This window comes from Panthera onca, chromosome B3 (assembly GCF_046562875.1).
Source record: "Panthera onca isolate mPanOnc1 chromosome B3, mPanOnc1 haplotype 2, whole genome shotgun sequence".
Classification (NCBI taxonomy): domain Eukaryota; kingdom Metazoa; phylum Chordata; class Mammalia; order Carnivora; family Felidae; genus Panthera; species Panthera onca.
This window is the reverse complement of record NC_138344.1, coordinates 61,597,035-61,619,686: the sequence shown is the minus strand read 5'-3', so window position 1 is coordinate 61,619,686 and position 22,652 is coordinate 61,597,035. Positions and strand designations below refer to the sequence as shown.

The window sequence follows — 22,652 nt, the reverse complement described above, 5'->3', positions numbered from 1 at the left end:
CCTCTGTGGTCCTTTCCTCTTTCCCTGTCTCACTTCCCCGTTCTGGTGTGAAATCTATGTGGGGCCAATTCTGTGTTGGTCATCTTCCTGTTCCCAGAGGCTGCCTTGAGGAATACAAGACCAGGAGAATAATTGTCCTTAAAAATGGGAAAGATAGGTTATTATCTTTCTTGCTTACTTGATTTTTGGCCCTACTGATAAAGTCTTTAACCTTCCTGCAGGCAGGCAAATTATTAAAAGCCTTGAAAGCCCACCTTCAACATGAAGCAAAAAAAGAAAATGAGAATCAGGTAAGTAATATTTTTATCACCTATTAAATATTAAAACAATTATATTTAGTTAATGAGTGATGACTTAAGACATGATATTTACCCCAAAGAGATAATTACTGGTAATAATAAATCCTTTCATAATAACTGTTTGTTATAGAGAAACTGCATATAGCAAGTAATCTGTTGAATAAGATGTTCTCATACAAATGCAAAGGTTAATTATTAGTTGGCAATCATTACAAGAACTAGCCTGGTATGAGCAGGGAAGGAACAGGATTTGAAACCCGAAAAACCCAGGTTAAATAGCAGTTGTCATTTCTTTTTGTGTCATCTTGGAAAACTCAAGTGACTAGATTCTTAGTTTTCTGTTCTTTAAAATGGAAATAACATCTGCTTGGCTGAATTGAATATTAAGAGTCAAAGGGTCTGTGAGTTGGGCTTGTGAAAGTGCCCTGTGTGGTGAACTGTAAACCAGAGCTAATGGGAGAGAGCCTGTCCTGGCTGTGTCAGACCTACACCAAAGGTTTTGACAGAGCCAGGATTCTAAACTTGAAATGGAGGAAAAGGCCTTAAGGCCCCGGGCTTTGAAGAGCATCCATTATCTATCTGGAAATGAAGGTAAATATAAAAATGAACCAAAAATGTAATTTTTCCCCTCTCTGTATTTGTCATCTCTATAACTATATTCCAAGTTATAAACATTTAAAGCTATTAATATTTAAAATTCTTTTGGCTCCTGGTTTAATTAACTTAAAACAGAAAAAAAAGGATTAATTTTGAATTCTAGCTTTAAGATTCTACATCGTATTACTCTCAATCTGCCCCCACCTCTTGCCGCCTCTCCCCCCCCCCCCGGCCTGTACCCCCATCTTCCCATTTGCCCCTCCCCTCCCTTCCCATCTCTTTCCTCCCTCCCTCGCTTCCATATATAGGATACTTGATTGTGGTGCCATTTGAAATCAAGATTTTAGTTTGGATAACAATTAATGGACGAAATTTAAAATTATCCTATTTTCAAATTCTGCATTTTGGGCCATTTCATTTTGAAAAAATTTCACAAAAGCATAAATCAGATAAAGAATTCCTAAGTCAGGATTCTTTTTTTACTTTATTTTGAGAGAGCAAGGAAGTAGAGCAAAGGGCAGGGGTGGGGTGGGGAGAGAGAGTTCTGAGATCATGACCTGAGCTGAAGTCAGACCCTCAATCAACTGAGCCACCCAGGAGCCCCAAGAATTCTTAATATATCAATAGTGAGCTTAGATTGATGGGAGGACCTGTTATAGACAGAGTTTATTTACTAAGGCTACAGAAAGAGTCAACACAGTCCAAATGCATGGCAAAGAGATCATTAATGTTACCAAGGATTGACAGACGTGCAAACTTCCAGACCCCCCCAAATCATCACCTAGGGAGTGCACAGGTATGGATCACATCTGAGTGAGTGGGACATGGCACATTTTGGAAGCCTTATTCTCACACTGTAGGTCAGCCTTAACTATATGGGTTGGGGAAGTGCTGTATGTGGGTTAGTGTGGCTGTGTGCCAAGGATTCCGTGTCTAAACCAGGTGCGCCTCATCAGTCTTGGATTTAGACAAGTGTATTATAGGTACATCATGGTGCATTCAGGAATGAACATACCCTTCCTGATCACTGTCAGCCTCCCAGACTCACATAAAATGCATGGGATTAAAATAATCAATCTCAGGGGTGCCTGGGTGGCTTAGTGAGATAAGCCTCTGACTTTGGCTCAGGTCATGATCTCATGGTTTGTGGGTTTGAACCCCATGTTGAAATCTGCGCTGACAGCTCAGAGCCTGGAGCCTGCTTCAGATTCTGTATTTCCCTCTCTGTGTCTGCCCCACCCCTGCTTGTGCTATCTCTGTCTGTCTCAAAAATAAACATTAAAGAAAAATATGCAATCTCTGGGAGTTGGGCTAACAGGCTTCTAAATAGGACAGTTAAGGGGGTGCCTGGGTGGTTCAATTGGTTAAGCATCCAACTTTGGCTCAGGTCATAATCTTGAGGTTGGTGAGTTCAAACCCTGTGCTGACAGCTGCGAGCCTGGAGCCTGCTTTGGATTCTGTCTGTCTGTCTGTCTCTCTCTCTCTCTCTCTCTCTCTCTGCCCCTCCCCCCATGCTTATGTGCCCTTCCCTCCCTCCCTCTCTGTTTCTCAAAAATAAATAAACATTAAAACATAAAATAAAAAGGACAATTAGGGGACCTGTCTTGCACTCTGTTAATAAGGGAGTCCCTGTAGGAGAGATAAATAAGTACTTTAAGAGCATCTCTTGGGGCCCCTGGGTGGCTCAGTCGGTTAAACGCCTGTGGGGCTCTGCACTGACAGTGTGACCGTGCAGAGCCTACTTGGGATTTTCTTCCTTTCCATCTCTCTCTGCCCCTCTCCTGCTCTCTCACTCAGTCACTCTCTCTCTCACAAATAAGTAAACTTAAAAAAAGTATCTCTTTAGATTCCAGCAATACAGGTAACCCAAGGGCAACACTTTTACAGTGGAAGCAGTTTCTTTTGCTTCCCCATGACTATCCAGGGAGTTGGGAGGTGGGATACAGATAGCATCTTCCTATTCTCATGTATCCTTGTTTCTTTGAATTTATGCTTATCTGTTTTCAGCTGTCACTTGCCGACTCCCTGGTTGCTTTCTGGTATTTGGTGTCTTGCTGTCTTCCTCATCCCCTCATGCCCTGACTTTCTTTGGAATGAATTCACAGGTCCATCTGGATGTTCTTTACTGTCCTTGCCTGCTTGTTCCCTCACTCCTGTAACTTTGCTTCCCCCTCTTCCTTAGCATATCCTGGACCTTTTATGACTTGGAACTATTTTACTTCTGCAATGTTTTACCTCTAAAACCTGGCATTCTCAAAACCTTCTTATTCTTTGCCTCCCCATAAATTTGTTTTATATTATGGTTCTTATTGCAGGATGCATGGGAGAATCATTTGGGGAGATTTTTTAAAATGCTGATAAATTAGGGCACCTGGGTGGCTCAGTCATTTGAGTGTCTGACTCTTGATTTCCTATTAGGTCATGATCTCAGGGTCGTTCAATTGAGCCTTGCATCGGGCTATGCACTAAGCATGGAGCCTGCTGGGATTCTTTCTCTCTCTCTCCCTCTCTCCCCTTCTCTCCTCCTCTCTGCCCCTCCCCCACTAACACTCTTTCTCTCTCAAAATAAATAAAATATGCTGATACATAGGTCTTACCAAACCCAGGCCAACCAAATCAACTCTCAGGGGGTGGGGTCCAGGCACCATAGTGAAATGGATTGAAAAATCAGGATATAAAACATTCACCCCCACCACTTCCACAAGCAGAGCACCAGGTGTCACTACAAACTACGGTTTGTAATATTGGAAGGTTTCTCAGTAAGGAAAGTCAGTGTTATTAAGCAAAGTCCTCTGCCTTCTGGCATTCAAGGATTCCTCTACATAATAGCTTCTTCCCCACCTAAGGACCTTGTACATCAGATTGCACCAGGTAACAGGCCCTCCCACACATCCAAGCCTCTAATGAGGTCTTCCTTGTTTTGAAATAGGATAGGCAGCACCAGTCACCAGTGTGAGAGAGCTTAAGATAAATAAAAAGACCCTAAAGGAGACTGAGATGACCAAGAAAACAACAAAAGCTTTAAGAACTTAATGATTTGTTAGCTCTTGGAATCCAGGCACACAGACAAGGAACAGATGGTTCAATTAAGGTTATGTAACAAGCTATAAATGTTCACAACTTAAAGAGAAATAGATGACAGCGAGAAAAGGAGGACAGAATGAAGGGAAGCATAAGGATGCAGCACTTGGAATTTACAGGATATACTGTGTAGTTGTGAGACAAGATTGAAAGGCTTAGAATCTTTAAAGCAGCAAAGGTGACTCGTAGAATGACTGAGGTGGTGGCATGCTGTCAGGAAGAAGATGGGAGGTGAGAGTAGGGCAGGAGCTAGATTTCAGTATATGAGAGGCACTAAACATAGCGACTGAAAATACAAATGAATATCCCACTAGCAAATCACGAGTGATACACAAGTGACTACCTGAAGTTAAGCCCTAGAAATGGGAAGGGTAGGGCAGAGAAGCAATTGCTTTCCATTATAATCTTTTCACTACTGGATTTTTTTTTTTTAGCCGTATGTGTATAATATTAGTTTATTTCAAAACATTTGAATTTTTTTAAAAACAAAAACACCAGGAACAGATCAAGCCTATCCTTTATAGTCTTCAGGTAAGAGAACATGTTTAAGAAGGCCTTCCTCATACTCATGATAATATATTCACCTATTTTGTTTCCTAGGGCTTTTTTTTTTTTTAATTATTTTTTTAACGTTTATTTTATTTTAGAGAGAGAGAGAGTGAGCAGGGGAGGGGCAGAGAGAGAGGGAGACACAGAATCCAAAGCAGGGCTCCTGGCTCTGAAGTGTCAGCACAGAGCCAGATGTGGGGCTCAAACTCATGGGCTGTGAGGTCTTGACCTGAGCTGAAATCAGATGCTCAACCAACCGAGCCACCCACATACCCCAATTTCCTAGTGCTTTTATAGTTTCCTTTCTACATTTAAATCTTGTACCCATCCACATTTCCTTTTGGTGTGAAAGAACTAAGATTCCTTGCCCACCCCACAAAGATAAAAAGCATCGTTGTCTCTGTATCATGTGTTGAATAATGAATCCAGTCTTCCGCCATTAATACTAATAAGTGCAAATATTATACTGTGCTTTTTTTTTTCCTAAATGTTTATTTATTGAGAGACAGAGAGAGAGGCAGGCACAGAGAGAGGGAGACAGAATTTCAAGCAAGCCCTGCACTGTTAGTGCAGAGCCCATCATGGGGCTTGAACTCCCAAACAGCAAGATCATGGCCTGAGCCAAAATCAAGAGTCAGATGCTTAATCGATTGAGCCACCTAGGCCCTCAATGAGTTCTTATAAAATAAGCAAGTTTGTATGTTATCTTTTGGTACCTTTATCACACTGTTGTGATAATTTAGCTCTTTACTTTTAGTTTATGGTTGTACAGGTGCTGTTTTTACCTTACTCCCTTATTTTGGCCTTGACAAGTTACTTTGGACTCCGAGCCTCAATTTTTCCATCTGTAAACTGGGGATAATGTTACTACCTATGTCCTAGGCTTTGAGGAATGAATGAGTTAACCTGTATAAACACTAAGCCCAGTAAAGATGTGATATTAGCTGTAATTATTAGTTAGAGCATACTGCCTGTCAAATAGCATATACTCAAAAAATTAATGCTAATTGGCTTAATTACACTAAGAAAACATTGAATGCTTTCTTACCCTATTTTTTTCAAGCTGGGGATGTTAAATGTGATTATTTCTTTTGGAATACTCTAAAATTCTTGTCCTGGACTATAATTCAGTACAAGAGAGTATTAAAATTACCTTTTGTAAAATAGTTTTTTTATTCAGTTTAAATTCTGATTCTTCGTGAACATTATAACTCTAAAAATGGGACATGGCAGATTAATGTCTTTCTCTTCAGGATGGAAGTCAAATTTCTGCATCCTCTTGTGATGAGGCTGAGATGCAGATCAGCAGCCAGGAACAAGCTGAGAGGTTGCCAGTTGACCATGTCACCAAAATGAGGAGAAGGCGCAGGACAGTCCACAGAAACCCTGACTCCCAGGTGAATAGAAGTGTGACCATTTTGGGCACTCCCTGTTCAAAATTGGTGTATTCTTAAGAAGCTTTCTCTGAATTCTTTTATGGTACCAGATGGTTGTAAATTCTGCATGCTGTGAGGTCCATGAAAGCTCAGACCCAAGTCTAAGCTGGTCCTCATCACACTCTGAGTACTGGCTCTTGGGAAGCACTTACTAAGGATTAAGCACAAATTAAGTATTTGTTGAATAAATATGAAAGTATTCACTTAATGATGAGTAGTAAGTAAGAAGGAAAGAAAAACCAGCATCAAATAAGGTGGGGTTTTTTTTCTTTTCAACTGGCCTCAGACCTAGTGATCACTCTTGGGTTGATCTTTCAGCAGAATAGTCACATGATTAGCCAGGGGCTTCCTTCACTTGCTTCACTTGCCTTGGGAGGACTCTGATTTTTTTCTTTTTAATCTTCTTATGCAAATATAACTTTACGAGACACAGTCCTAATTTTTATTTTCTAGCTCTGTATACTCCCTCAGTCATTAGACTATCCATTTAGATTATTTGTTAATTTCTCATCCCTAAGAGATCTAATCTTGCCATTTATGCTTTTCAGTGGTCTCTCATATGTCCTATTCCCAAATTCACATTCTCAAGAGCCAATCTGTCACTCAGAAACCTAATTCTCCTACTTGTCTTCCTTCTTTGCAATTTGGGTGCCTATTTTTGGAAGGCAGTGGTGACTTCTGATTTAAATAATTCATTCCCTTTTAAAATTGTACCAGGATCATTCAGAGATAAAGATAAGTGATCCCATTGAATTCCAGAATCAAGAGAAGCAGGAAAACCAGAAACTCAGAACTGTTGGAGAAGTTCCTTCACCACCAGACAAGAGCCAAGGAGAGGAGAATGCAGTTTCCTCAGGAAAAGGTAGAACAGATGGTATGTCAAATAAGTAAAAAACCAAAAAAACAAACAAAAAAACCCCTGAAATTCCTGGGGGGTAGTCATGTGTGCTCATTTCCTAGGACTGCCATAACAAAGTACCACAAAATAGACCCTTTTTCTTGAGGTCACATCATGGTTACTACAAGTTAAGGCTTCAACATAACTTTTTGAGGAACACAGTTCAACCCATAACACCATGCTGTAGAACTCCTAAGTGTCTACAATGAAAGCAAAAGTTTAAGCCTTTGAGACCTCTTCCATATTGTGGAAAAACCAGAGTAAGAGTGGTAGCTGGAAAGCTTAGGGTAGTTGATTGCTTCTTGATGAGGAGAGTTCATATTTTGTCCATCAACTCCTTCTGGCCTACTCCAGACACAGGTACAAAGACCTTTTGCCTAGTCAACCAAACAGTTAAATTTTTTAATAGTTTTTTAACAGTTTATATTTTTTAACATAGGTCAGTTTTGGAAGTCCTCTGCCTTGGTTTGTCTAATGTGTGCTGAGGTTTAGATTTGGATCATGCACTTAGGGTAGGAATTCCGCAGGGTGGTCCTCCCATCAGCACCCGTAGAAGGCACAGGTGGTGGCTTGTTAGCAGGTTATCATACTGGTAAGTTGCTCCTTGTGAAGTTGCTATTTTTCTATTTATAATATTTTATTATTTATAATAATCTGGTGAGGAGTGATTCTGACTCTAAATATCCTCTATTTCATGGAACTTTTCCTTTCTGGTTTTAGAGCCAAGGTCCAAGCAGAAGCCCCTGCAGTCCTTCGTGCTCTATCCAGTCATTCTTGTATATTTTATGGATGTATTGGGTCACCTTCAGGATGAGTGACATATTTATAAATAAGTACCATTTATTGAAAATCCACTTGGATGGATGGATGGATGGATGGATAGATAGATAGATAGATAGATAGATAGATAGAGATAGAGATATTTATTTATGTTTATTTATTTTGAGAGAGAGCAAGGGAGGGGCAGAGGGAGAGAGAGAATCCCAAGCAGCTTCCCTGCTGTCAGCCCTGAGCCGGATGTGGGACTTGAACTCCTTAACCATGAAATCATGACTTGATCTGAAACCAAGAGTTGGACGCTTAACTGACTGAGCCACATAGGCACCCCTGGATATTTTTTAGTAGATTGCCTCAAATTGAAAAGATGGCAGAATGTGGAAAGTGGTGAAGGAGGGAAAGTCAGTGAGGGAAAGTCACAAATGTATACACCATGATTTCAGCTGGATTTAAAGAACAAAAACAAAACAAGTATAGAAGCAGAGGACCTGAGGAAATATGTCAAAATGCTAATGGTGTTTATTCGGGTGATGGGATTGTGTAATTTTTTTTTTTAACGTTTATTTATTTTTGAGACAGAGAGAGACCGAGCATGAATGGGAGAGGGTCAGAGAGAGAGGGAGACACAGAATCTGAAACAGGCTCCAGGCTCTGAGCTGTCAGCACAGAGCCCGACACGGGGCTCGAACTCACCGCAAGATCATGACCTGAGCCGAAGTCGGACGCTTAACCCACTGAGCCACCCAGGCGCCCCTGTGTAATTTTTTTTTTAAGATTTTGTTTTTTGTTTTTTGTTTTTTTTAACGTTTATTTATTTTTGAGACAGAGAGAGACAGAGCATGAACGGGGGGGGGGTGGTCAGAGAGAGGGAGACACAGAATCTGAAACAGGCTCCAGGCTCTGAGCTGTCAGCACAGAGCCCGACACGGGGCTTGAACTCAAGGACTGCGAAATCATGACCTGAGCCGAAGTCGGCCGCTTAACCGACTGAGCCACCCAGGTGCCCCAAGATTTTGTTTTTATGTAATCTCTACACCCCAATGTGGGGCTTGAACGTAACCCCAACATCAAGAGTCGCACACTCCACCAACGGAGCCAGCCAGGTGCCCTGGGATTTTGTGATTGTATCATTCTTGTTATAACAATAATCTGTTCATAGCAAAATTTTGAAAAAGTGTTCTTAAATTTCTGATATATTTATATAACCTCTGTACAGGAAGCATAAAATTTTTGGCTACTTGAAGCATATGAGCTAAAATTGTAGTGATGCTGTAACTCATTCTTTGTGCTCATTTTTTCCACCACTTTGGCAGACCCTGTCAAATGAAAATGCCCCATGTTAACTTCTAGATATTTCTTAATTGGAAGAACTTGTTTTGGAATCTTTCATCATTTGTGTATCTTTTGACTCAGGTAATGAAGATTCAAAGGTTCCTTCGGAAAAAAAGAGGCCGCTCTACACAGATGGATTTTCCAAACCTGGAAAAAATAAAAGAACTGTAAGCACTACTCCAAGTAAGTTTTGCACACAAAGAAACAAAGTAATAGTTGGCCCCTTCAGGCTAATTCCAAATAGGCGGTGCACCATAACAGCTGAAACCTTGAATGCTGGAACTGGGGCTTGCATTCTCATTCTCTAATTTTCTCACTGTGAGACCACGGGCAACTTATCCTCAGTAAACTCACTTCCTCAGCTTACAGTGGGAGTGCGTTATACCACCTTTTTCATCAGGTTGATACAGACATATCTGATACTGTGGCTTCAGTTCCAGACCACTGCAGTAAAGCAATTATTGCAGTAAAGTGAATCAAATGAGTTTGTTTCCCCCGTGCATGTAAAGGTTATGTTGACACTGTACTGTAGTCTGTCAGGTGTGTGATAGCATTATGTCTCAAAAAAACATACACATATCTTTAATTTAAAAATACTTTATTGCTTAAAAAGCGCTAACTATCATCTGAGCTTTCAGCGAGTAGCAATCTCTTTCCTGGTGGAGGGTCTGGCCTCGGTATTGATGACTGTTGAATGCTTGGTATGGCAGTTGGGAGTGGCTATGGAGTTTCTAAAAATAAGACAACAGTGAAGTTTGCCTCATCAGTTGACTTCCTTTCACTAATGATTTCTCAGTAGCAATGAATGCTGTTTGATAGCATTTTACCCACAATAGACTTCTTTCAAAATAGAGGAGTCTATCTTCTCAAACCCTGTTGCTGCTTTATCAACTAAGTTTATGGAATATTCTAAGTCCTTTGTTGTCATTTCAACAATCTTCACAGCATCTTCACCAGGAGTAGATTCCATCTCAAGAAGCCACTTTCTTATCCATAAGAAGCAACTCCTCACCCATTACAGTTTTATCATGAGATTGCAGCTTATATGTATATAGCCTTCAGTTATATGTATATAGCCTCCACTTATTCTAGTTCTCTTGTTGTTTCCACATCTGCAGTTACTTCCTCCACTGAAGTTTCCTCAAAGTCATCCTTGAGGGTTGAAATCAGCTTCTTGCAAACTTGGTTGTGTTGATATTTTGATTACTTGCGGCGAATGACAGATGTTCTTAATGGCATCTAGAATGGTGCATCTTTTCCAGAAGGATTTCAGTTTTGCCCAGGTCCATCAGAGGAATTACTGTCTATGGCAGCTATACCTTACAAAATGTACTTCTCAAATAGGACTTGAAAGTCTAAATGACTCCTTGATCCATGGGCTACAGAATGGATGTTATGTTAGCAGGCATTAAAATACCATTAATCTGGAGCGCTTGGGTGACTTAGTCAGTTAAGTGGCCAGCTTGGGCTCAGGTCACAATCTCACAGCTGGTGAGTTCGAGTCCTGTGCTGACAGCTCAGAACCTGGAGCCTGCTTCACATTCTGTGTCTCCCTCTCTGTCTGTCCCTCCCCCACTCACACTCTGCCTCTCTCTCAAAAATAAATGTTAAAAAGAGAAAGAGAGCGAGAGAAAGAAAGAAAGAAAGAAAGAAAGAAAGAAAGAAAGAAAGAAAGAAACTACCATTAATCTTGTACATCTCCCACAGAGATCTTGGGTGACCAGGTACATTGTCAATAAACAGTCACTCTTTTAAAGAAATCTTTTTTTCTGAGCAGTAGGTCTCAATACTAGGCTTAAAATACTCAGTAAATCATGTTGTGAACAGATGTGCTATCATCAAGGCTATATTCCATTTATAGACCATAAGCAGAGTAAGTGCCATATAATTTTTAACGGCCCTAGGATTTTCACATGGTAAATAAGCATTGGCTTCAACTTCAAGTCACGGGCTGGAGTAACTTTTTCTTTTTTTTTTTTTTTTTAATTTTGAAAGCGGGAAAGCACAAGTGGGGGAGGGGCAGAGAAAGGGAGAGAGAGAATCCCAAGTATGCTCTGTGCTGTCAATATGGAGCCCAATGTGGGCCTCGAACTCAAAAACTGAGATCATGACCTAAGCCAAAATTAAGAGTCAGACCCTTAACCAACTGAGCACCCAGGCACCCCAGACAGTAACTTTTTTTTTTAATGTATTTTTATTTTTGAGACACCAAGAGACAGAGCGTGTGTAGGGTAGGGGTAGAGAGAGAGTGTCGGGGGGAGACAGAGAATCTGAAGCAGGCTCTGAGCCGTTAGCACAGAGCCCGATGGTAGGGCTCAAATTCACCAACCATGAGATCATGACCTGAGTCAAAGTCAGATGCTTAACTGACTGAGCCACCCAATTGGCCTGTAGTAACTTCTAATGAGAGAGTCCACCTGTCCTTTGAAGCTTTATTTTTATTTATTTATTTATTTAATGTTTATTTTTGTCAGAGACACAGAGCATGAGTGGGGGAGGGGCAAAGAGAGAGGGAGACAAGGAATGTGAAACAGGCTCCAGGCTCTGAGCTGTCAGCACAGAGCTTGACGCAGGGCTTGAACTCATGGACCATGAAATCATGACCTGAGCCGAAATCGGACGCTCAACTGACTGAGCCACCCAGGTGCCCCTGTCCTTTGAAGCTTTAAAGCCAAGCATTGACTTCTGTCTAGCTGTGAAAGTCCTAGATGACATTTTCCAATAGAAGGCTGTCTCATGTACATTGCAAATCTGTTGATTAGTGTAACTGTAGCAAAATTCTTGCACAGAGTAGTGATACCGAGGCTTTTCTTTCCAGGAAGCAACTTTATTCCTGCCGGCACCGCTCAGTTGGGTTCGTACCCAAAGAACTGAGCCCCGAACGCCATGTGGCATAGTTTTTTATATATTTTTTACTTCTTTGTTTCCCATATATGGTAACACACAAACATGCAGTCTTATTAAGTGGTTGCCTGTTACAAGGTTGTGAGGGCTATTGTCACGTGGGCATATAGCTAGATTGCCTTGAGGTTTTTCTTCTTTCCTTACTTTGATGTTTGGACCCCTCTATTTAGGGTCAAAGAGCATCATCTTGGTTTAGAGGTTTGTATAGGCTGTCCTTCCACATATCTAGTATGGTCCACCTGGGGCCTGCCGTTTGATAGCTGCGATGACATTGTCCCAGGCCTGTCGGAGATGAGAGAAGTTAGACAAGGGGTGGGGATCTGGCTCAAGGTGATCTGGGGTCCCCCACCATTGGGTTTTTCTGGCAGTTGAGTTATAAAATCTTTGGCCTAGGCATGTTAAGTTTTTAACAGAGATGACGATGAACTTTTTCTCCACTAGGCAAGACAGTTTTTCCCAATAATTGGGCTTTTGAGAAGCCAAACCCTGGTAGTAGGACTGGGGTATTTTGTTTTACTATAAGGTTTGTGGGGATCTAATTTTTATAGTCTCTTACGGCCATCATTTCCCCTTGTTGGTACCAACGAAGTATCCTGTCCACAAAAGGAAGGTGAGTGTTAACAGAAACTTCTCACCACATTTCTAGCTGGCTGTGGCGGCCTCAGTAGAACAAAAATCACAATAATAGAAACAAGGTCTGACAGTGCATCACAGTAAGGAAACATAGAGAAGGTAAGGATAGTCTTTTGTTTCATTGGACCGTCAACTCCTGTAGCTTCTGCCATGCGTGGATTAGTCAGCTTCCAGAGTGACTAGAGCAGGGCTGCAGTCTCCTGGAGGCTCCAGAGTTGCAGATTGCTTTTTCCATATGGTCAGCTTGCATGGCATTGATGGATCAGGAATGCACTCCCAGTTTTGAAATGCTGGCTTCACTCTGCTGTAGTGAATCCAGGGACCCACATCTACTACCGTTACTGCAATAGGGGTGGACAAAATGACAGTGAACGGTCCCCTCCAGAGAGGTTTTAGGGGTTGAACAGTTCATTCCTTTATCCATATTGCATCTCCTGGTTTAAAGGGGTGAGCATCTGTGGTCAGATTCATAGGTACTCGTTCCCTGACCCACTGGTGTAAGGTGGTTAGGGTAGACCCAAGGGCCCGCATCTGTTGTCTTAGGATTAGACTGTCTATCTCATTTAGATCCCCTCTTTATGCCCTTGATAATGGGGTGGTGGGGGGACGCCTCCGATTTGCAGCTACAGTCTTTTTCCCTGAAGATCCCTTATCTCTCCCTGCCTAATATTAACTCTTTTCCTATTTATTTCTCCCCTGGAATAGGGCCTGTAACTACTGTTAGGTAACAGGAACAATGAACATTCTGGCTTCTTCAAGCTGATAAGGGATGGTGTAGGGGTACAGCAGTTAGAGTCTACCCAAAGGTTGGTCGAGTGGCCCACAGTATAGTTGTACAGGAAGGCGGCATAAACATTAGAAGACACAAAGAGAAAAACACAAGGTAAAGATGATACTGACCAGCAAGATGGCATCTTAAGATAATGTCTACAGTTTCCAAACCTGTCAAATAATCTAGGAGAGACCCTGACTTTGTAAACAACGTATGTCAGGGAATCTCTCATAACCCAAATGATAGAGAAGCAGGAGCAGTAAGTAATCAATGGTGGCTCTATTTCCAAGAGTTTGGCCCTAACTTAATTAAAAAAAAATTTTTTTTAAAGCATCTGATGCCTGTGAGGTGTTTAATTTAGAGTTTTGGCTGAGTATAAGCAGACAGTCTACTTTATTTTAATGTGTAAAACTTTTTTAAGAGCCAGGAGTTCTAGAGAAAGAGTGAAGGCAGCCATTTACCATAATTAATTTGCAAATTTTTAGATAAGCCAAACCTGGGTATTATTTTATAAAGCAGAATTTTTCTTACTTTTGTGACTTTTCTGTCTTGTAGGGGAAGGCCTTTACCCAATTAGTAAAAACAAAACAAAACAGAATCCAAAGCAGTCTCCAGGCTCTGAGCTGTCAGCACAGAGCTTGATGCGGGGCTTGAATTCAGGAACTATGAGATCATGACCTGAGCTGAAGTCTGACTGTGACCAAGCAAGACTTTCCTGGTCGTCATACAATGTGCTAATTTTATTTTGGCCCAACAGTAACTTATATATTAATCATTGGCCATTGAGGGAAGGGGTTAAAGGGCCAAAGTCAAGGTCTATTCCCTGCCTTTTTCAACAATGCCCACATGAATATGTTTCGGCCATGTGGATATCCATTTTTGGCATACAGTGGGTTAAGTTTAGTATCTTAGTAAAAGCCCTTCATATATCACCCATCCCTCATATGGCAGAGGCATCCGTTCCTCTGCTAAACAAGAACAACACAAATGTGGAGGATTTGGAGGCCGGCATCAAGAGTATTGCCATTATTTTCCCAGCCTTTGGATCAAAGAAGGAATTTTAATCTTAGCCCTGTGTACTTTTAAAATCCATTTATTTTAACCTTACTCTGTCCTGACCACACATAAAATTTCTTTTTAAAGATTTTCCTTCACGAACCTTCTACAACTTTTCTTTGCATTTAGGTTTTGTCCCAAGCCCTTTTGCTTCAGATAACCAGTCTCATTTAGGACAAAGTTACTTACTTTTACCTTCAACAAAAATACATTTACATTTCTTATATCTTTCTTTCATATCTCCTACTTATCTACACACAGAGTTGCTTTTCTTATTTTTATCAACTACATTTAGCAGAATTTTAACTCTTAGAAACCTTAGTCTCCAGTGAAACCTAAGTAGTAACCAATCGTGAACTCTGTTACATCAGAATTTTTTTTTAGATGGCAAACTTATGAATCCATTAAGCAAAAAGCATGTTTTTCAACAGTTCCAAATATCCTTAGTTTTTTTGCAACAAGTCAAGTACAAACCTATATCTAGTAATTCATGTTTTAGCCTCTATCTGGTTAGATATCCAATGAATTCAATCTGAATTTATCGTGCAAGCAAAACCTTAACATTTTAGGTTACCAAAGACTTTGAAAGCTATCTGAACAATTACCCATGGAAACTTTGAGACAGACAAAATTAACCATCACTTTAAGTCATCCTTTTGTTAACAAATTGGAACAGAGATAACATGAGCTTATTTGACCTTCAGCAAATGTAGGTAGAATGAAAGTTTATGTTTTGTTTTTTTTAATGTTGATATTTTTATGTGTATTATTTTTACTGTTTATTTTTTAGTAACCTCTACACCCAACCTGGGGCTTGAACACATGACCTCAAGATTTCAGACTGACCAGCGCCCCTAGGATATTCTTAATCAGAATAGCACAAAGCAGGGATCAGCCAAGTACTGCCCACTATGGCCTGCCTTAAAACCCTTAAACTAAGAATGGTTTTTATGGTTTTAAAGGATTATAAAGGGTTTAAAGGGTTATAAAAAAAAAAAAAAAAAAAAATATATATATATATACACACACACACACACACACACATAAATTTGACATTTTATAATGCTTAGAAAGCTTGAGATCAAGGATTGGCAAACCTTTTCTATAAAAGTTCAGATGGTTAATATTTTTGTCTTTGGGGCCACATATGGTATGATCTCTACCATATATACACACACATACACATACACACACACACACACGTATACATATGTATACAAAGACAAAAATATTTACCGTCTGACCTTTTATAGAAAAGGTTTGTCAATCCTTGATCTCAAGCTTTCTAAGCATTATAAAATGTCAAATTTATGACTAAGGAAAGGCAGCCATTTGATTAATTGGTGAGGGGGGAGGCAAACCTATTACTCTTATTCTCTAGATTAAACCAAATATCAGGAGTAAAATGGACAATGGAAAAATGGAAGTGTTTGATAGGTTATGAGATGAATATAATTTGTTCCTGACTTTCCAAGAACTAAAATATTTGAAATTAAAGTTACAGCAAAGATGATGTTGAAGTTGACAGGGATGCAGAGAAGAGAATAAGTATTAACAGAAAGACAAAGGGAAGATGAATAAATGGAATTGTCTTGTTACTAACTTTCATATTTTGGGGAACATTCTAGACTTTAAGAAGCTTCATGAGGCTCATTTTAAGGAAATGGAGTCCATTGATCAATATATTGAGAGAAAAAAGAAACATTTTGAAGAACACAATTCATTTAATGAACTGAAGGTATGCCGATAAAATTGTATACTTTTTTACTTTTTGTTGTTGTTATTTTTAATCTCTATCCAACATGGGGCTCAAACTCACAACCCCGAGATCAAGAGTTGTATGCTTTACCAGTTGAGTCAGCCTGGTGTCCCTAAAATTATGTTCTTAATGGTACTGAACCATTTGATCTTAATCTTGGTACCTTAGCTAATACAGCCAGCTTTTTATTACTCTACCATTGGAATGGATTTGAGTTTAATGTATATTTATCATCTGAAATTGATTCCCCCCACCGTAAGAATTTTCAAAACTCTCCAAATAAAACAGGGAGTCCTCACTATAAAGAATGAATTCCAGGGGTGCCTGGGTGGCTCAGTTGGTTAAGCATCCGACTTTGGCTCAGGTCATGATCTCGAGTTTGTGAGTCCGAGTTCTGCATCGGGCTCTGTGCTGACAGCTCAGACCCTGGAGCCTGCTTTGGATTCTGTGTCTCCCTCTCTCTCTCTGCCCCTCTTGAGCTCATGCTCTGTCTCTCTCAAAAATAAATAAATGTTAAAAAAAAAAAAAAAAAAAAAGAAGTGAATCACTTTTACTGGCTAACTTAGAGGCTTCCTGATAACTGAGCTCCCTGGGGGCCTCTCTACAGGTCCTGCTGGACTCAAGGTCCCTTCAAGTAAGAAAAGGTGAACTCAACCTCAAGGTTGAGTTAGCAGAGCAGTAAGTTGATGACATCCTGTTATGGCCTTACATGGTATCTGGTATTAAAGAGGTGCCACTCAGAGGGCTGGGAGACATTTATTTTCGAATTTAATAATACATACAACCTGCTTATTAAAAATAATTGGAGGCAGTCTGTGGTGTTACAACACAAAACAATATAAAATTGATTTAAAAGGGGCAGAACAAGATGGGTGCTTCAGTGGCATCTGACTCTTGATTTCGGATTAGGTCGTGATTGCATGGGTCATGAGTTCAAGCCCCACATTGGGCTCTGCACTGAGATTTTCTCTCTATCTTTCTGCCCCTCCCCCACTCATGCTGTCTCTCTCTCTCTCTCTCTCTCTCTCAAAATAAATAAACTTAAAAGATTCAAACTCTGATAATATCTTTTAAAAAATAATAAAAGGGGCAGAACATGAACACTGTTAGCAGGGACAGTGTCTGCTGTATCAGTCACTCCGTTGAGTTTTGTATTTTCTGATACATAGGCCAATAGAGAAAGACACTGGGTGATGAATTTAAAATTTTTCTTAATGGGGCACCTGGGTGGCTCAGTTGGTTAAGCATCCGACTATGGCTCAGGTCATGATCTCATTTTGTGAGTTCAAGCCCATGTCGGGCTCTGTGCTAACATTGTAGAGCCTGGAGCCCACTTTGATTTCTGGGTCTCCTTTCTCCCTGCCCCTCCCCTGCTCACACTCTGTGTCTCTCTCTCAAAAATAAACATTAAAAAAGTTAAAAAAAAAAACCAAAAACATAAACCATAAGCTTCTTAGTGAGAAGCTGAATCTACAGTAACAAACATTCATTTAAACTATTTATAAAACCGTTACATAGTTGAAGACACCATTTATTAACCAGTTAACAATGGCAAAGCCAAGCCATGGCATTTGAATGCTAACACCCTGGGTGGAGAATCAGACAAGAGATACTCAGTGTCCCATAGTAACATTTTCTTAAACTTTAGCAAGGGTTGAATACCTGGACAGGAGGTCCATACTGATGCTTTATGGAAAGTAGTCATGTAGTTCCTTTTTTTGTATATGCATGAGCTAGCTGCAAATATGCCTGCAACAGGCTAGTCGTTTCCCTTACCATGAAGCTAGGTCTACTTAAATACTTGATTGAAAGTCAAGTTGTCTATACTACGTAATATGGGTGAATTAATTTCCAGGTGAAAATTAAGGGCAGAACAACTACCTCAATCAGAAACTTGTGTGTAGGCCTGAAGATGTGTTGAATACATGAGTAAATTATTTTTTACTGATACCCCATCTGAATGAGTTTATTTCTAAAATCTCATGCCCACTCCCCACTGTACAAGGAATAGATCTATCATGGGTTATTTGGTATGATCTGTTTGGAAACTGGAAAATAAAAAATAATTACAGTGACTTCACTATAGCTGATAGGAAGTTGTTATTAACAGTTGACCTGTTTTGGGATTGGTCATTGGATGGTGTTAGATAATCATAAATAACAGATCCTAGACAGGATCTTGACTTTGATAATTAGAGCAGGGAAACCTATTTGACTTAGTCACCAAAGGCTTTTTCTACAAACATCAGAAACATTGTGCCCCGAGATGCATGTTTGTTTTACCAACAGTGGAGATGATGAAATCTTAAAATCTTTATTAATATGATGTGAAAAAAATCCCAGTTGAATTAGCATTTCTTTCATCATTATATGTTATAATTGGCTGAGGGTTTTTTGGTGAATTTTTTTCTCAATTTTTAATGCATTTATTACCCATTTATATTAATGCTATAATATATTGCAAATACTTCCCTACAGTTTATATTTTAACTATATTAATGGTGTCTTTTATCTCGTGAAAGGTTTTTTTTAAATTTACCCACCTTTTCCTTTTAAGGGTCTGAGTTTTTTTGCTATGTCCCCCCTATTCCAAAAATCATAAAAATGAGCTCTTATTTATTTTTACTGCTTTTATTATTTTCCCCTATATTTAATCCTTAACCCACATCTTTGTGTAGACGTATGATTGAGCTCTTTGCTTTGTTAAGACTGAAGAGGATTTTTATTGGTAAAAGAAAGGGAGGAATTGATTACATGCATTGTTAACAAAATGAATTAGTACTACTACAATCAATGGTAAAATATTCTACCTGAAGAAAAAGTCAGAAAGATTGATAAGGGCTAGTAGGATCATTTCTACAATTTAAGTTGCTCAAACAAAGGTGTAGAGTTGATGGCCCTGACACCAGGTGAACTGTGAGGAGACACAGCATGGAAACTGGGAATCTTCGGGGAAAGACAGACATAAAAAGTGTGGTTAAATAGAAGAGCGTGCTTGTTACGTCTAACCTGGGCTCTTGGCTTATGGTACAGATGTGTACTTAGTAAATATTTTGGTTTTAACTTTGTCTCACTTAAGAATCTCTTCTGCTTGTATGTTGAGATGAGAAGTTAACATAATTCTCTTACTGCTTTATTTCCTAGGATATAATCAGTATTTTTCTATCTTAAAATTTCAGTAGTCCCACCACTGTTGTCCGTTAACAAAGTTGTGTTTCTTCTGCTTGCAACAGAGTTTAAACTAGTGATAGGAAGACATTGTTATTCTTTGTGCCTTGACAATATCAAAAAAAAGATAAAGTAGGAGGACTCTTCCCAGTCATTTCAAAGGGAGCATTTCCCCCTCTCTCCCTCATTTGGTTTTAGTTTTTTTGTTTCTTTGTTTGTTCTTGAAAGAACTTTTTAAGAAACCACTGGAGGATAATTGGGGTAGGGGTGGAGTTACTTGTAGATTACTCATGCTAATTATGTAATAGGTGGTTCTTCAAGTTTATATTTAATAAACTGCGTATCACCTTCTCAAAGATACCATATGTCCAAGGGAAGCTACTTATCCTCCTTTCTGGCCACAGGGGATTGTTTAGCCACATCCTCCAGTCAGAAAATACCTGGGTTCATGGCAGCTTGGAAAGGCTTTCTGTCACACATGACTCAGCACAACCAGAAGTTACTCCTTACTCAGTTACCATACTCCTAACTCAGTTACCATACCAAGGCAAGTTGCAAGGCACTGCCCACCTGGCAGGTAGGAATAGGATGAGGTGGTGAGAAGGAAAGATAACAAGTGGGGTTAAAATTGGGATAGAACAAGGGGATGAATGGGGGTGTTCTGGAGACAGTATCCTCTAAGAAGACAAACTTGAACAAGGTTGTGGGTGTCTTTCTTCAGAAGCCTCCTGTCACTAAGGGAAAAGTGGCGACCCCAGTTCCTCTCAGGGGAAGACTCCCTGTGGCTTGTACTCCCACCAGCCAGCAACGCTCGCAGGGGGCCGCAGGCCGCAGCACCTTGTGCGGGAAGGGGTCCACCAAGCGTCCTGTTCTGTCAGCAACTAAAATGAACGTCAGGTAAGAAGAGGACAAGATCTCAAAGCTTTACTGCTTCCTGTACATTTCAGGTAGATGACATCAAATGTGTTTCAATGTTGGTGAAAAAGAAGGCAAAGAGGATCAGAACAGAAAGATCAACAGATGGTTTTTATAAATTCTAATCTTTCTTTCTTTAAATTTGTGTTCTGTTTTCTTATTTTATCAAATTTCTCTAAGCTCATATTTGGTTCATAAGATAGAAAATATATATGGATATTCATTTTATTAGTTTAATGCATGCCTGCAAAGATACATAAAATTTTTCCATTGACTTAAATGTAAAGTTGAAGCTAAATTCCTACAGAAAATCTCTCAATGCAGTGAACTAAATTGACTCGTCCTAAAGTAGAAATATTATAACCCATTGGGTACTAGTGTCATGGCCATCATGCCTCATTGATCCCTCTTGTTTCTTGTGCCTTTCCTGATAGCAAGATAGCCATCAAGTATAAGCATCACAGAGATGAAGATGTTCAGGCCCCTTTTCTTTAATACTGAAACTTTTTTTTTCTTTAATTTACATCCAAGTTAGTTAGCACATGGTGCAACAATGATTATGATTTCAGGAGTAGATTCCTTAATGCCCCTTACCCATTTAGCCCATCCTCCCTCCCACAACCCCTCCAGCAACCCTCAGTTTCTTCTCCATATTTAAGAGTCTCTTATGTTTGTCCCCCTCCCTGTTTTTATATTATTTTTGCTTCCCTTCCCCGTGTTCATCTGTTCTATGTCTTAAAGTCCTCATATGAGTGAAGTCATATGATATTTGTCTTTCTTTAATTTCGCTTAGCATAATACCCTCTAGTTCCATCCACATAGTTGCAAATGGCAAGATTTCATTCTCTTTGATTGCCTAGTAATACTCCATTATATACATATATGTGTATATATATACCACGTCTTCTTTATCCATCCATCAATGGACATTTGGGCTCTTTCCATACTTTGGCTACTGTCAGTAGTGCTGCTATAAACATCGGGGTGCTTACGCCCCTTCAAAACAGCGTATCTGTATCCCTTGGGTAAATACCTCGTACTGTAATTGCTGGGTCATAGGGTAGTTGTATTTTTAATTTTTTGAGGAACCTCCATACTGTTTTCCAGAGTGGCTGCACCAGTTTGCATTCCCACCAGCAGTGCAAAAGAGATCCTCTTCTCCTCATCCTCGCCAATATCTGTTGTTGCCTGAGTTGTTAATGTTAGTCATCTGACAGGTTTGAGGTGGTATCTCATTGTGGTTTTGAGTTGTGTTTCCCTGATGATGAGTGATGTTGAGCATTTTTTCATATGTCAGTTGGCCATCTGGATGTCTTCTGTGGAGAAGTGTCTATTCATGTCTTTTGCCTGTTTTTTCACTGGATGATTTGGTTTTTGGGTGTTGAGTTTGACAAGTTCTTTATGGATTTTGGATAATAACCCTTTACCTGGTAGGTCGTTTGCAAATATCTTCTCCCATTCCATCGGTTGCCTTTTAGTTTTGCTGATTGTTTCCTTCGTGGTGCAGAAGCTTTTTATTTTGATGAGGTACCAATAGTTCATTTTTGCTCTTGTTTCTCTTGCCTCTGGAGGCATGTTGAGTAAGAAGTTGCTGTAGCCAAGGTCAAAGAGTTTTTTGCCTGCTTTCTCGAGGATTTTGATGGCTTCCTGTCTTGCATTTAGGTCTTTCATCCATTTTGAGTTTATTTTTGCATATAGTATAAGAAAGTGGTCCAGGTTCATTTTTCTGCTAGTTGCTGTCCAGTTTTTCCAGCACCACTTGCTGAAGGTACTCTCTTTATTCCATTGGATATTCTTTCCTGCTTTGACAAAGATAGTTGGCCATACATTTGTGGGTCCATTTCTGGGTTCTCTATTCTATTCCATTGATCTGAAGGTCTGTTTTTGTGCCAGTACCATACTGTCTTAATGATTACAGTTTTGTAATACATCTTAGGTGCGGGATTATGATGCCTCCAGCTTTGGTTTTCTTTTTCAAGATTGCTTTGGCTATTTGGGGTCTTACCTGGTTCCATACAAATTTTTAGGATTGTTTGTTCTAGCTCTGTGAAGAATGCTGGTGTTATTTTGATAGGTATTGCATTGAATATGTGGATTGCTTTGGGTAGTATTGACATTTTAACAATATTTGTTCATCTTACCCAGGAGCATTGAATCTTTTTCCATTTTTTTGTGTCTTCTTCAGTTTCTTTCATAAGCTTTCTATAGTTTTCATTGTATAGATATTTCACCTCTTTGGTTAAATTTATTCCTAGGTTGTTGTTGTTGTGTTTTTTTGTTTTTTTTTTTTTTTTAATTCTTAATCTCCGCACCCAATGTGGGCCTCAAACCCACACCCTGAGATTGAGAGTTGCATGCTCTACCAACTGAGTCAGCCACGTATCCCTGGTTCTCTCCTTTTTCAAGGGCATTTGCAGCATCTAATAGAGATGGTGCCTGGTAACACTTCCCCCAACACATGCAGTTATTTGACATA

General features: G+C 39.7%; 1 protein-coding gene across 5 annotated transcripts in view; it reads left to right on the top strand.

Annotated features, from left to right (window-relative positions):
* Positions 1-22,652, top strand: part of NUSAP1 (nucleolar and spindle associated protein 1) — a 44,225-nt gene that overhangs the window by 9,618 nt on the left and 11,955 nt on the right. Inside the window, exons 2-7 of one of the 5 annotated variants that reach the window (XM_060618896.2) lie at positions 222-290; positions 5,780-5,923; positions 6,722-6,824; positions 9,051-9,152; positions 15,963-16,072; positions 19,983-20,158. In XM_060618896.2, coding sequence (XP_060474879.1) covers positions 222-290; positions 5,780-5,923; positions 6,722-6,824; positions 9,051-9,152; positions 15,963-16,072; positions 19,983-20,158 — 704 coding nt within the window. Of the gene's footprint in view, positions 1-221; positions 291-5,779; positions 5,924-6,679; positions 6,837-9,050; positions 9,153-15,962; positions 16,073-19,982; positions 20,159-22,652 lie in introns of all 5 variants that reach the window. The other 4 variants (XM_060618895.2, XM_060618894.2, XM_060618893.2 and 1 more) reach the window with 4 other exon arrangements.